Source organism: Limulus polyphemus, unplaced genomic scaffold (genome assembly GCF_000517525.1).
Source record: "Limulus polyphemus unplaced genomic scaffold, Limulus_polyphemus-2.1.2 Scaffold122, whole genome shotgun sequence".
In the NCBI taxonomy this organism is placed as follows: domain Eukaryota; kingdom Metazoa; phylum Arthropoda; class Merostomata; order Xiphosura; family Limulidae; genus Limulus; species Limulus polyphemus.
In genome coordinates, this window is record NW_013665732.1 from 187,294 (window position 1) to 203,023 (window position 15,730).

The following is a 15,730-nucleotide window of genomic DNA, read 5'->3' on the forward strand; positions in this document are numbered from 1 at the left end:
ATAGTAAAACCACAATATAAAAACAATTTAATGTCACTGTTTTACAAATGTGGATGTGGCCATTTTCAAGTAAGAAGACTGATCTGGATCAGTTTCTCATACCAATAACATAGTAAAACCACAATATAAAAACAATTTAATGTCACTGTTTTACAAATGTGGGTGTGGCCATTTTCTAGTAAGAAGACTGATCTGGATCAGTTTATCATACCAATAACATAGTAAAACCACAATATAAAAACAATTTAATGTCACTGTTTTACAAATGTGGGTCTGATCCAGATCAGTCTTCTTACTAGAAAATGGCCACTTTATCATACCAATAACATAGTAAAACCACAATATAAAAACAATTTAATGTCACTGTTTTACAAATGTGTGTGTGGCCATTTTCTAGTAAGAAGACTGATCTGGACCAGTTTATCATACCAATAACTGAATGTTGTATTTTATCCACTGATTGTAACAAACATATAATCACTTATTATATGCAATACATATGGTATTTTCCTTTTGATTTATATACATGTTTATACTTTGAAACACATTATATTACAGACAGAACCTTGCAACACCATAAATACAGTCTATTCATAATAACACATACTTTATGTCACCTTATACGTTTAATTTGTAATAATGCTTACGTGTCACATTTGAGCTAATTATATATATATATATATATATATATATGAGCACTTTTAGATAACAGCTAACCCTTGGGTTTTTCCTCAATGGGTACATTTTATTCTGAAATAAATTTTTGTATAATGGTGCTATTTAAATTATTCCACATAATTAAACTTTTGTGCAAATTACTGGGCAACTTGTATGGTTATTTTTCAGCCTGATTTGTAATTTTCTATAAAAGTCCTAAGTAATTTCAACATATGATAATATCCAGTAACATTTGTTGTATATAATCTTTAATTTGTATTTAAAATTATGAATATCACAGTACTACAAGTACGGATTATTTGTTGAAACTCTAGTTAAGCCTGAATATTATATAAGTAAAATGAAGAAACTTAACCATTTCAGTGAGTTATCTCACTAACTCTTAAGATTTTTTAATAATGTCTACTAATTACATGTTTGCTCATGATCACTGAAACACTCACTAAAGATTACTCAAAGTGAAAAAGTTTGTATACAGCTGGCCACGAATTTAAATGTTACAGATGGGCTAAAATTAAACTTGTGACTAGCTAGCATGAAGTGTAAGTTTTGGTCTAGGAGAAACAATCAAGTTTTTACCATAGACATTCTGTAACACATACAATGATTATGTATATTTAATACTTCAGTGTATTTTATAAAACCTTGAAGATACCTTATATATTTTATTGAGATATGCTATTAATATTTATGTATTTTGCTAAGAAATGTAAAAATAAAAATACAATTTATTAACTATTCATCAGTAGTGGATTTCTGCATACTTAACTTCATCAATGGTTATGCTTGTTTGTGTGTCATATTTTACATATCAGGCTACTTGTATAATTACAACAGTGAAATGATTACCCTCACATCATTGTCTCTTTCTGTATTGTGTAACTGAACACTTTGATGAGATTGAGAGTATTTTATTCAATGCTTCAAGGATGGCAGGATGAGGTAGGATGCCATCCCACTTCTCTTCAGTAGGGCCCAAAACCATCCCACTAACTTTTAGAAGACTGTAAACTTTTTAGAAAGAACAGGTTCAATAGACAATGCAATAAATATTTACAGCAAGGGACTGGGGAGAAAAACTATATATATATATATATATTTTTTGTTAATATTTCATGTAAGAGTGAGGTAGGAATGAGACAAAGCAGTACACGGATGGAGCAAACAAACACTCTCACTATAGGCTCAGTTGGTGTGAGTAAGTTTGTAACCACAAAGTAACCATCAAAATTTCCATACCATAACATGTAACTGTATACATCTCTTCATACTTAACTTTGTTTTACTGCCCTTTGAACCACCACACAAGTTGTAAATCACTCACTGAATGTGCAGCTCACATTACTGTACTGAACACACAAGCTGCTCACTAATATACCTCACGAATAATTTTTATTAGCATCATTTTTCATTATCTTTCCTAATAAGTTTCTAATTTTTACATTTACATTATTCTTATAATAATAATAAATAATGAATACACATGAAAAACAAGAAATATAATACTCAGCTTCAAAAATTTCAAAAGCCATCCCATTTACCCCACCCCCTCAAGCATTGATTTTATCACTTTGTTGTTAATCTGACATTTGATGTTTTTGAAGACTCTCATTATAGGCATCAAAGAAATGCTGAGTAAAACATCATCAAAAATATTTATAGGATTTGGATGGTTTTCTCTCTCTCAAGAAAACATATCTGTGTGTGTGTATATATGTAAATATATATTGTTTTCTGAACTGAGATTTGTCAGTTTCACTGTTAATATGAGCTTCGTTCCCATGGGAAAGATAATGACTACCTTGGTTGATCTTGTAATGGTTCTTGTTGCATAGTTAGAAAGACAGAAAAATTGTCCACTTTTTGCATGTTATTATTCTATGTTCTTTGGTGCATTATTTAAATAAATAAAAAATATTTAGTGCATTACTAACATTAGTATAAAAAAAGAAGGGTTAAGTGTCATCGACAATTGACAGTAAGAAAAAGGAAGAATCGGGTAAGTACTTTATTTCTTGTTTTTCATATTTATTCTTTATTTATTTTTATAAAAGTACCTAAAATATAAAAATAAGGATCTCTTTAGGTTATTTAACACGAGCTTCATGTTCCTCAAGTGATTTACAACGAATAGTAGTTAGGCATGGTTCAAGACAATAAAATTTAATTATAAATAGATGTATACTGTTACGAGTTTAAAACTACTTAGGATAAACGAATGTAGTTTCATATTACAATTTGAAGTCATTCTAGAAAGAAAAAGAGGGTAAATTTTAATTCATTTTTGGTAGTCACGAGGTCAGTCAAATTGACCAATGCTGTACAGTTAGGGTAGAGAAAATAACAAATAAAATTAAGTTTTAGTAAAAACAAACATTTGAAATGTATTTAGGAAGTTCTAGAGGTTAAATAAATCAAATTTGATGTTTTTAAAATGAAGAAAAGTATTTTTAATCTTAACACGAAAGTCACTTTGCACACAGACTTGATATACTTTTTTGTATGTGAAAAACTTACAATGTTTACTGAAAGCCCACCAAATTTTGTGAAGATATGCATATTATATTAAAAATTAGTAGTATTAAATCTATAAAGACTTTATATGAGTACAAAGAGGTCATGTGGTCAGTCAAATCAAAGTGACTGAGCCCATGTTGAGATTGAGAGAGTTAAATGAAAAGCAATCAGTTCACTTTCCTATCTAATAGATAGTAAATAGTCTCATTTCTTCTGTAAATATGTCCTATTACAATCTTAGATAATGGCAAACAGCTGGCATTCATTATAAAATCCCTATATTACAATAATGAAACATAAAAAACATTTATGCAGACAAAACAATAAGTTGTTTGTATACTGAAATATGATAACATAAACAAGTTCCATGATTACTTTAACAAGATAGTCATGCACTATCTGGCATCTAGCAAAAATCTGTAGAATTATATTTGCAATGCTAACAAATCCATAATATAACATGCACTATTACTTCCATGATTTCAATAAATTTGAAGATTGCTGACATTTATCTATTTTTAATAACAGACCATTATCTAGTCAATGATTCTTAAATAAATTTTTGGATAAATGCAAACAAAAAACATTGTATTCCAAACTTTCTATTGTATTACAACCATAGAATGATTCACAAGAAAGACATACCAAATAGTATGGTTGAGAAAGAAGCTGTTTTGAAATAACAATGGAAGTTTAATTGTGATTTTTAAAAAGTTCTGAAGGCCCTCAGGCAGTTGAATTAGATTTATGTAGATAAAAAATTGATCTTGCTTTAAAGCATTTAATGCTACATCAAAATATACATATGGTACATAATACTATTTACCAAACGGCTTTAGTTAAAGTCAATTTTCACGTAGTGAGCATGTCAGCATTATTTCCTATGGATTATTTAGTTGTCCTTTTTGTTCAGTTTTCTTAATAACATTTCATTCTTTAAGCTTCATCAGATTTAGAAAAGAAAAATACATTACCTAAAAGCTTCTTAAATAGCTGATTGTTTAGTTTTAAAAATAACTCATGTTTGACTTCAAACCAAAAGTCTGGATTTCATGTACCCCACACACTAAATACATATTATACCTTCTTTCAGTTTTCAAACGTTTATTTTTAAATTTTCCATTACAATTCCTAAATAATAAAGATGTACTGTGTGATCATTAAAATGAGTTTCAGCTTTCATATGAAACCTATAAGGTGTCTCAAAAACATCCTAAAATTTACATGTAATAAAATAACTTGAATATCTTGGTGTAATCTTATGATTTCAGAAAAACATGTAAGTTCAAGAAGTCTTGATACAAGATGATAAACACCCTATAACCCAAGCACTTTTGAAAGGTGGACCTTGCTTCTTCAGGAGCAAACTGGGAATAGTGGTGTAATCGAATGAGTGATATATTAGAACACACTAATCCTTCATCCATTAGCATCAAATCTCACAATGACCAGCATTGCACTGTTTATACTTTGTCGATGTGTAGTACACACTCTGAAGAAGACAGCTACTCCCCCCCCTCCTTCCCTTAAACTTCTCCACCCGCTATCTTACGATAAAAGTGATGTTCTCACACCAATATCTGTCAACACTCAATGTGAATCAAGCAGCAAATTACTCAACTATAGCAGAAAACAACTATCTTAAAAACCTAGAAAACTCACTAAGAAATGCACAAGACATTGTCAACAAGCCAAGTTGCTAGTGTATAACATAAAAAACTCAAAACATACCTCAATCTCTAATACTAAATGCACCAATCATAATAGGAGCACACGATCAGAATTTCTGCAACAAGTGGCAACAGATCTTTGAAAACACCTCTTTAGAACTCATGAATATTACTAAAACCTTCTGTCAAAATTCTAGATAAAGAAATTTTCCACTATTATCACATACAATCCTTTGCTGGAAGAAAAACAACTATAAAAATTTACAGAGATAACTGATACATTCATTCTTAAAAAGAATAACTAAAATCAGTTTCCTACCAATAACACCAATTCTAACAGCATTCTTTTGAATCCTCTTCATCATAAAGAAACTACCATAGTATCAAGCAATCTACTAGATACTATCAAAATCCTTTTATCTCACAATAAATAGCTTTAAAAAATGTTTAAAAACACTTTATCCTCTAATACGCATAAGCCTTCTTAAACTAACAAATCTGTAAAAGTGACCTCATAAAACGTACAGATAACAACGAACACTCCCCACATACCTCTAGCATTGTTAATCTTTCAGATATAATTCTCTATGAAGCAGAACTTGTCTCCTTAGTAAAGGTCCCAACTTCTGCCCAAATAACAGCTATGTTAATGAGCCTTAACTTCTTTCTGTCCTGCATGAATTCTCTAGAAATTTGCAAATTTTTTCAGAACAAACCCCACCCTACTGAAAGTCAACACCCACCAAACCTCAAAGAAAAGTCTTTATGGACACCTCCATCAGAGAACCACATTTAGAGAGTTATATTAAGGCAGTAGAAAATGACATAATATATACCTTAAAATTTTCCAAGCAATGTTATAATAATATTAACTAAAATGAAAGAACTGCTCTAAACAATCTTGAATTGAACAATAATATCATAATAAAGCCAGCAGACAAGAGTGGAGCTATTGTTATTCTTAACAAAGATTACTATATCACAGAATTGAACCGGTAACCAGAGGACACTAATTTCTATAAAAACTCTCACATGATCCTACAGCTCAGTTTATTAACTGATAAACTTAAAGAACTTCTCCAAAACAATAAAATTAACAAAGAAACTTTTCAGTATTTGATATCCAGACAAACTTTTTCAGGTATATTTTATCTCTTACCAAAAATACACAAACCGAACAATCTTGGTCGACCCATAATTTCTAAAACACTCAACTCCCTTGGTGTAATTTTAGATTTTCTGCAATTTTATAGATATCATACAAACAGACAAAAAACATAATTCTAATGTAATTATAACTTTAGTAAGAATTCTAATTCACAAGTTTAACATTATGAAAGATAAAAAGAAAAAAAAACAGTTCTGTCTACTATAACATGTTTTTATACATGGGTTATAAGGATACAGCTTGAGGCATGGTGCTTGGCTGAACTCTGCAAAGTTCCAGTATCAATGATCCATGAAAGATCTCTAAATACTTGGGGACTGGTAAGGTAAAAAGTTGAGAGAAGATCACCTACAATAATAACAATTAATTCTGGTTTATAAACTTTAGAGGCTACAACATAAGATAGATAGTTTTGACAGAATGCACGAAATACTTGTGTACAATTCCAAAAATTGGATGTTTGTTGCAAATAACATGAATGAAATATGTGATACAAATGTTTCTGTAATTTCTTTTTCATACAATAGTGTATTGCACATGATATTTTTCAAGAGAGTGTAATTTGAAATATTAAGTATTACTACCAAATTTCTACACATTCTATTTTTATATATGAACAAAAACAGACTTCATTTATGACACACACAAAAAAAAAATGTATGGAGCACCCTTGAATTCTATATTCAAACATTATTTTGAATATCAAATAATCAGAAATTTGTCACAGGAGAGCAGACATAAATGAAAGCTTGCCAAAGGTTTGGATATACAGGTCATGGCCCAACATATAAAAATTATAATTAAAGCAGAAAATTAATCTATACATTTTCTCTTCTACTAATAAGGTATCCTAAATTGACATTGTGTTATCTTGGAAAATATTGTTTGAAAGTACAAAATCAATGTCCACCTTATGCACTTAAATCTGAAAATTCTGGACATACATATTTCTTTTACAGCTGATTACAACAATTCATGAATAAAAACACTGATTATCTTTCTGCTCTTTTTACAAGCATATTTTATTTTAATTTCACTATATTCAATATTACTGTCCAAGTTTCAAAACAAAGTTTTTTGAAAATGTATGTTAAAAACATATTTGAAATTGCATACTATTTTTCAGAATAAATACAACAGCTTCTTCCATGTTTCAGCTGAAAACATAAAGCTCAGCAAATAACAATGAAAATCACCATTCTTACCTCAGTAATCATGTATTCAATGGGAAGCTTATGTTTCCCAGGAAAACTCAGAAGAGCACCTGCACTAAAAAACAGAAATGTTAGAATTAATTGAAACTAGTAGCCACTCATGCAGCTGGCCTATTCTCATTGCATTTAACAGGATACAAAACCTAAATAAACATTTCTTTCCTATACCCTTGTAAAAGCAACATATAAAAACATTTAATAAAAACTGAAAAATTAAAAGATTTCAACAATACTGGGCAAAACTTGAGGCCTTACAAAAGTGCTCTATGTTCCAATGTATGCAAATTAATTATCTTCAGAATTATTATTTTTGTATAGTTTTATCCTAGAGTCTATCTTCCAATGAAATAAATTAATAAACAGCAATATTTGGTTGCAAGGAAATAAAATAATTCATAAATAAAAATATGGTAAAAATTTTATGATTTTTTTGGTTGGTTCTCTAATTATGATGAAGCAAACAATACAATCACATCAACATAATTTATATACTGAGACAAGTTTAAGGTATTTTTTTATATAAAAGTTAACTTACCAGGCTTTTCTGTCTTCATAGTTTTGATCAATTATTCTATGAAGATGTTCCTCAATCAAAAAGCGTTCTATGGAGTGGGCACCAGGCAATATTGGACCCTAAATCATAAAGTTTTTTTTCTAAATCCCAGTTGTTTCCCAAGTCAACCATTTAATTTTTGTTTGGAATTGTATAGATGTATAATTCTGCACTTTCAGAAAGTAACTATGCATATCGAACCAACCTATGTATTCATTTTGGAGCTACCCGAATTGTGCAACTTTATGTTGCGATATGATCAGTTCATAAGTATACCCACAAGTTTAGGTTACATGTAATTATGTTTAATAACAAACATAGAACACCGAAAATGAGAATTTATTCTTATTTAACACTATTTTATATGCTGGAAAAATTATTAACTATTTTCTTTGAACAGCCAATTTTGTGAATAGGCAAATTTATATATATTTTTTGGAATTACAAGTTTTTTTCTCTCTCTCTCTTCTTTTTTTTTTTACAATGTGTTTGTTTCATTACAATTGCTTAAACATTTCTTTTGAAAAAATTCATGAGTGGTTTATAATTTATAGAGATAAACTTCACCTAACTTGTATGGACGAATGATTTAAGCCTGCTTCCTATAAAGCTGCTTAATGGGGAAAAATCCTTTAATAAAAAAAAAAGTGCTTTAAACCAACATCAACATAAATCAGTAACAAAAATGTTAGAAACTATCCAAGGTTTAAAGATTGCTAGTGTTTCAATGAGTCTCCTTACAGTGCACCCAAAAGCCAAAGCTAAAAATGCACAATAATTAATCGTTACATATACAAACATACATATACAACAAGGGCTTTTATATGGGGAAATGGATGCTCCATCAAATTATTGAATAACAGTTTATAATTTTGCTCAGTGTGCCAACCTTCATAAAATCCACATCTTGTAAAGTTTGTGACAGTATCAAGAATTTTACCAGCTTAGTGCTTAACTGTACTAATTCCAACACCAAACCCTTATATATTTGCTTAATGATACAAACACTTGTGTTATCTTAAAAACGAATGTTATAGAAATAAGCCAAACAGAGTTGAATGAATATTTAAGTTCTTAAAATAGTTAAGTCATTGCTTCCTCTATCCATGCTCTGTCTAAACATCTTGTTGAAATTTTAAAAATGCCACTTGCTTTTTATTTTCTTTGTTAGAAACTTTGAACAAATATTTTGAATTGCAGAATCTATTTCTGATTCAGCCCTGATCATTGTGTATGACAACATTGGTATTTTTACTTCTATAACTGTTTCTGTAGTACTTGAAGTATTTGAACCAAAGAAAAATGTGTGATAATCTACACTATCGTAACTATCAATAACAGAATTATGTCTTAAGTTTTGATTAGAAGCAACCATTTTCTCCTTTACACATTTCATTTACAAACATATACAGAACACTGCTATGGAGTCCAATGCCTCAACTGCGATTCCAAAATGAAACTATAGCCTTAAGCTCCTTATCCTGTAGGTAGTGGTTGTCGACCAATAAATGGACAAGGAAGGCAAAGCTGGGAACGAAGATTACATCTCAAATAGTAATGACCAGAAATTACACAGAAAGCTAGAACTCTAACCAGCTCCTGCTGCTGCAATTCTTCTGAATGGGAAACAAGTTCAGGTGAAATTTCTGCATATACAAAATGATACAGAGGAGAGATGTACAATACAACATATTGAGCTAAGATGTTAAAAGAACTTAAAAGCTACATGGTAATGAAAACTACATCAGTAAGAGCCACAGGTAAGGAAGACTATGAGGCAAAAAATCTGATCTTGATTAAAACAATTAGGAAAACAAGAATGCTTAATATTTAATAATTGCTGAAGAAGAAAGTCTCAAAATGAGTCAAGTCATAATGTACAGTGCAGAAAACTAATAATGAGTCGAACTAGAAGACCACAAAGAAGATCCCACCACAATAATCAGTCTTAGGGCAAAAACTTGATAAAGAAGATGAGTAGTGAAACATGAACCTGTTAAATGGCTCATCTTGCATGACAAACGAAAGGAACGTAAAGACTATTAACATTTTGTTGGTTTCTAAAAGTATCAACAATGCTCTAAATAAGATCTTCCAGTAAGCTAGAGGCAGAAAGCATGAGTAAGAATTGCAGAAAAGTCGTAAGTTTCCAGATATTGGTAGAACCATTTGCTTGCATCAGAATTAATATTTATTTCAGAACTTATAGAGATCAAAGTTAACAGCACAACTTTCAACCAGAAAAATCTGGATTATGACAGGAAAGCAGTTTATGTATATTCTGGTGCATGCACAATATTATTAGTCACATGGAATTGGGAGAGTGGAGAACTCTGTGTAAGTTGATGTGTAATCTGCACTGATTCACTGACATACAGAACCCAACGTCACATTGTTGTTAACTCTCTTGTTTCAGCCTTGGTTAATTTGATTGAGTTTGTGACCTCAAATTTACCTTTAGAATTTCCATACTACAACTTTTAATATGTTATGTGTCTCTTCATGAAATTTTGCAAGCTTTCAGTAAACATTACAAGTCTTTTGTACAAATTAGATATTTTAATAAATATTTCTACTAAGAAGTTATTTGTGAACACATGGAATCAAAGTGATGACTGCTCCAATTGTAAAGTGATTTTCATGCTAAGATCAAAAATAATTTTTATTATTTGGAAATTGGCAAATTTGCTTTAGGTAATCTCTAAAATCCTCTAAATAAATGTTATTTTTTTATCAGTAAAACATTATATTTTATCTGTTATTTTCTCTACCCTAACTCTATATGCATTCGTTCATTTTGACCAACTTCATGAACATCATAACAGATATGAAATAAATCTAAATTACCCTTTTTTTTTCTAGAATGACTACAAATTGTAACATGAAAAAACAGTTGCGTATCCTAAATAGCTTAAAGATCATATATGTATACATTTGTTTCTATTTAAATTTTACTGTTTTATTGCCCTTTGAATAATGTCTAACTAATAATCCCACCAAACAAGTTCTAAATCACTTGGCAAAGGTGTAGCTCATGTTTCCATACACACAAGCTACTCGTAATCAGACCTCATGAAGAATTTTTTTTATTATTTTTTTATTTACCTTACCTGATCTAATCTAACAAGTTTCTAATTTCTATATTTTAGTTACTTTTACAATAATAAACAAAGAATGCTCATGAAAAATAAGAAATACAATACTTATCTGGATCTTCTGTTTTTTGTTGCTGTCAATTGTCGACAAAATTTAAGCCTACTTTTTATATTAATGGTACTATTACACTAAGTCTTTTATTTAATTAAATAATGCACCTAAAAACACTGCCTTATAAATATTTTAATTTTTCTGGCTTCCTAAGTATCCAATAAGAGCTTTTTAAAAATACAACTAAACTCCTCAATGTGATTTCTGCAAGATCAAATTTGAAACTGAAAGAGAAAATAGATAATGCCCTGTAGAGAAAACAATGTAATATGGGATGTCATTTGATAGATTAAAATCTTAGCTTTCTATTGGTTATAAATAATGTAGTATAAAACATCAGATAGAACTACTGGAAATATGTGAAAAAGAGGCAGGTGGGTATGGCAATTGGGTCTGATTTTCTAGTTTATAACTCCATTAACAAATAAGATTGAAGGCTATAAGAATTAAGCTTTGTCTGAGTTTTATCTCTATTATAATGAGTAATTTACAATAAATTCTGTACTTCTCGAAGAAACAGGAATTGAACCTCGGATTTCAGCACTGTAAATCTGTAGACTTACCACTGTTCCACTGGGGACCGGAGGAATGATACATAAATTATGAGAAGAGGGAAGACCTAGAGAGCAAATGTCAGAATTCTCATACTAGGAGAGATGAGAATTTTTTCAAATATTTCTTTATAAAATTAAGAACTTAAAACTTATGTAATATTTGATTTATTAGCCAAAAGTTGTGATGTATGCACTTTGACCTGCCCATGGCGAGTATGTTAATAGCATAATAGTAATTCAACAGGAAAAAGGCTTTTAGTATTTCAGAAGTACATTTACATAATTTGAGTTTAGCCTTATAATGTTTAACACTTAGGCCTATGAAGCATGACTCCAGCTATTATCAATTTTTATTGTAATGTCATATCACAAAAATTATTGATCAGTTCTCAATATTGCCACAGACATTTCTAAGAGATTTCTGTGAAAATTAGCATATTGTGCATAATTCTGATAAAGTTAACAATACTGATTTAGCCTAATGTACTTGTTTCTAGAGGTTAGTAATTATACATTTATAGCCTTGATTTTCATGTTCACTGGTGGTAGTTTCTGAAAATAACAGTTTTTTTTTGCTGATATTATATTAACACATAAAAATATATATTTTTTATACAGTTTTTCTTCTCCACAATTTATGGAATTTTTTATAACTAGTTATTGTAATAAGAAAAACAACAAAGGTTAATAATATGTAGCAAAAGATCAGATAAAATTAGTGGCTTTATAACAAAATAATATATGGATGACAATATCAATCAAATCTGATAACTTATTTTAAGAGTTAAAAAAAATTATGAAATGATAATCAACAAATCAGACTTAAATATATACTGTGTGTGTGTGTATATACATATATAGGGTGGGTAAAACTGACTAGACAGTTGTTTTATTTAGAACACTTACTCTGAAGCAAACAATAATTAAATTGGTCTCAATTATCTTTATAATATTTACTTTAGTAGCAACTGTATACTACCACCAACCTTATAATAAGATTTACCCACCCTGTGTATATACTAATAAACATACCTGCACCCCACATGGCAGTTATTTCATTTCATTAGCTTCATGGAGATAGTACACGTGTGTGCATTATTTGCCATGCAGATCGAACAAATGTGTACTTATGCTATACATGTCATTAAATGTCGCTTTCATATAGCTGTGAAACATAGATAACTCCTGACAAAGTCTAGGAGAAACAGTCCGTTTACAATCCAGCTTTAGCTGATGCCAAGTATAAATTTGCTTGGTGTTTTAAATTTCCTCAGTTATACTTTGCCTTGACCAAAAGGAATTATTGCATAAATGATATATTGTGCTTTATTGTGGTATCACACATCTATATGTCAAACGCAATAACCTCTACGCAAGGTTAAAGATGAAATGAGACCATTTATAGTACCATTTAAACAGGCTAGTATACAGAATTGAATATAATGTGCCTGGAAGATACTAGATTTCAACATAATTCTCTTTATCCTAATTCATCTATTACTTCTATGTATATTAATCTAGAAGCAAACACTACTCTCAATCCCTCACCTCAGGACAGTCCGTATAATCAAAGAATCTGAACACAACAAAAGGAAATGGGTAAGTGCACTCATCATGGTGAGGTGGAATTGTAAGCTGAGGAATATTATGTTGTAGAGCTTCACAAAGAACACCATCAAAGGCTAAGTAAGGTCGAATGATGTGTCTTTCAATCCACTTATCACCTTGAAGCTTGACAATCTGGGCCCACAAACAGTCTAAGTACTAAAGTATAAACATTGAAAAAGCATGTGTCAAACACTGGTACAAACTTGAACAAAAAACTTGTATAATCTAATCAATATACATATTTGTATTTTTTTGAATTTAATTATAATTTTAATATCTCAGATTATCAGAAAATGTTTCTATTTAAGCTACCCACTTTCATTTTCTAACTCTCAATTACATTTTATTAATGAGACAGGTTTTAAGATATAGTTTTTATAACTTCATACTGGACTCTTTTATATACAAACGTGTATACTACAGATGAATGGACACACTTTTAAATTGAAACTATCATCATATGATCATTATTACAAGTGACTAAAATTGAAGTTCAATTTAACATCTTTTGAAATAAAATTTGTTCTAAGATTAAACTATTTTAAATTTATTATATTCACTGAAAAAATGCGTTTACTGAGCTTAACAGTTGTTAAAATACATATGACACAAAACTATTTAAAATGTACCTCTTCTTGGGGGTGGGGTATGTCAGACTGCCATACTCTGAGTGCCGAATGGTGAACTTTTTGTCGTTTACTAGTAAAATAGATTAAGCATATTTCACATTCATATTGATCAATGCTTTGGATTTTTCTATTAATTGCTCAACATATGACAATAAATTTCCTAGCCAAAAATTTAATTTGTTTAACACAAGCACCATATTTATCGCACAAATACAGATCTTAACGTGCATTTATGTAAACTAAATATTTATAAGGTAACAAAAAGAAGACATTTTACATTTCTAAAAGAAGGCACCACAAATTTCTTTAGATATAGCAAGTACTTAACACATCAATTATTACATCATTAAGCTTCAAAATCTAATCCTAAATTTTTATTATCTGTGGGAGTTAAAAAACAGATATAAAATTGGCCAATATGCTTGTGGATTTATTTAAATTTTGTCCAGTGTTGAGACTTATCAAATTTGACATAATTCAACCACATATCACTACAGATTCATGGTTTTAGTGGTTTACACCCCAGCAGAATTGGCTCTTCATGCCTGTCTATTTTTACAACCTGTACCTGTCAGGGTTCCACACTGTCATCAGAACAAAAATTCATGAATAATTCTTAAATACCCTCATAAATCTTAAGAATTATTTCATGATTTTTCAAAACTTTGTAGCATAAAGTTGGTGATCATTAACTATAACATTGTAATTAAAACTACAAATGCTCACCAGCAATAACAAATTATTATTTGCATAGGGTTAAGAGTACGACTTGTTGCAAAATATTGTTCATTATGGATCAAGCACCATTTTTTCTGTAAAAACAATATTTACCTCTCATGTACTGATTGATAGCTATCATTTTCAATTATTATGACTAAATGGTTTGTTAGGATAAGTATTTTGATTATCCAGCTACATACTTTCTTGTCAGCACAAGACAATTTCCGAGTCATGTCGTAACCATGTTCCCACAATTTCAATTTCTTTACTTTGACAAGCTTGTGCCACACCAAGTTTCATTTCCAGCCTCAAATCAGTAATAGTTAGCTCTGAAGGAGTTTACTATTACTGATTTACACCAATAGATGGCATCAATGCATGGATACATTATACTGCCATTAGTCGATGATTCAGTGCAAAGTTGGAGCCTATGTAGAGTACTATCCCTATCACATTAATAACCTCTCACGTGACATGCATGTAACTAATTCTTCCAATCAGAACAGCTATGTTATGAATTTTTCTCAACAACTGTCAAGCTAATATTTTGGAATGCGTACAAGCCAATCATAGTATCTATGGGTCAAGCTAATATTTTGGAATGCATACAAGCCAACCATAGCATCCACAGTAACATAAAACTAGTAACAATAAAACTGATTGCTGCTAATAAACAGCACAGACAGATTGCAAATCCTCAAATTTATTAGTAATATTCAGAGAATTGTTTGGTAATATTTAGTATTCATACTTGATTTCATAACATGATCTGTATTATCTGACGTATAAATTATGAGAATTTATACAAATTTGGGTTGTTTTATACATTTATCTTTGTTGTTTCTGTTGTACTTTATAATAGTTATACCTCAAATGCTAATTAAATATTATATAGTAAAGCTAAACTTATGGTGTTGGTACTAAATTCTTATTCCAAGTTTTTTAGTCAAGTATACTAAAAATAAATGAAGTAAAAATAAACTTCTCAAATTATATTCTGATGTTTAGTTCAGGGATATGTGAAACCTACACAACTTCACTAACATATAAAATTCTGTCCAAACACATTGTTTTGAATATAATAATCCAATATTTCGAGATGGACCTTACAGTGCAACTGCTTAGCTGAGATTTTATTACAATTGTGTATTTGGTGATAAACGCACCAACTTTGGTGGGCAACTAGAGTAACATATATCCAATTAATAATGG

General features: G+C 29.9%; 1 protein-coding gene across 3 annotated transcripts in view; it reads right to left on the reverse strand.

Moving 5' to 3' along the window:
* The window catches only part of LOC106472631, a 193,250-nt gene that overhangs the window by 28,058 nt on the left and 149,462 nt on the right, over positions 1 to 15,730 (reverse strand). For all 3 annotated transcript variants that reach the window (XM_022401998.1, XM_022401993.1, XM_022401989.1), the window contains 5 exons: positions 13,799 to 13,868; positions 13,110 to 13,325; positions 7,783 to 7,880; positions 7,239 to 7,302; positions 6,271 to 6,381 (listed from right to left, as the gene is read on the reverse strand). In XM_022401998.1, coding sequence (XP_022257706.1) covers positions 6,271 to 6,381; positions 7,239 to 7,302; positions 7,783 to 7,880; positions 13,110 to 13,325; positions 13,799 to 13,868 — 559 coding nt within the window. The remainder of the gene's footprint in view (positions 1 to 6,270; positions 6,382 to 7,238; positions 7,303 to 7,782; positions 7,881 to 13,109; positions 13,326 to 13,798; positions 13,869 to 15,730) is intronic.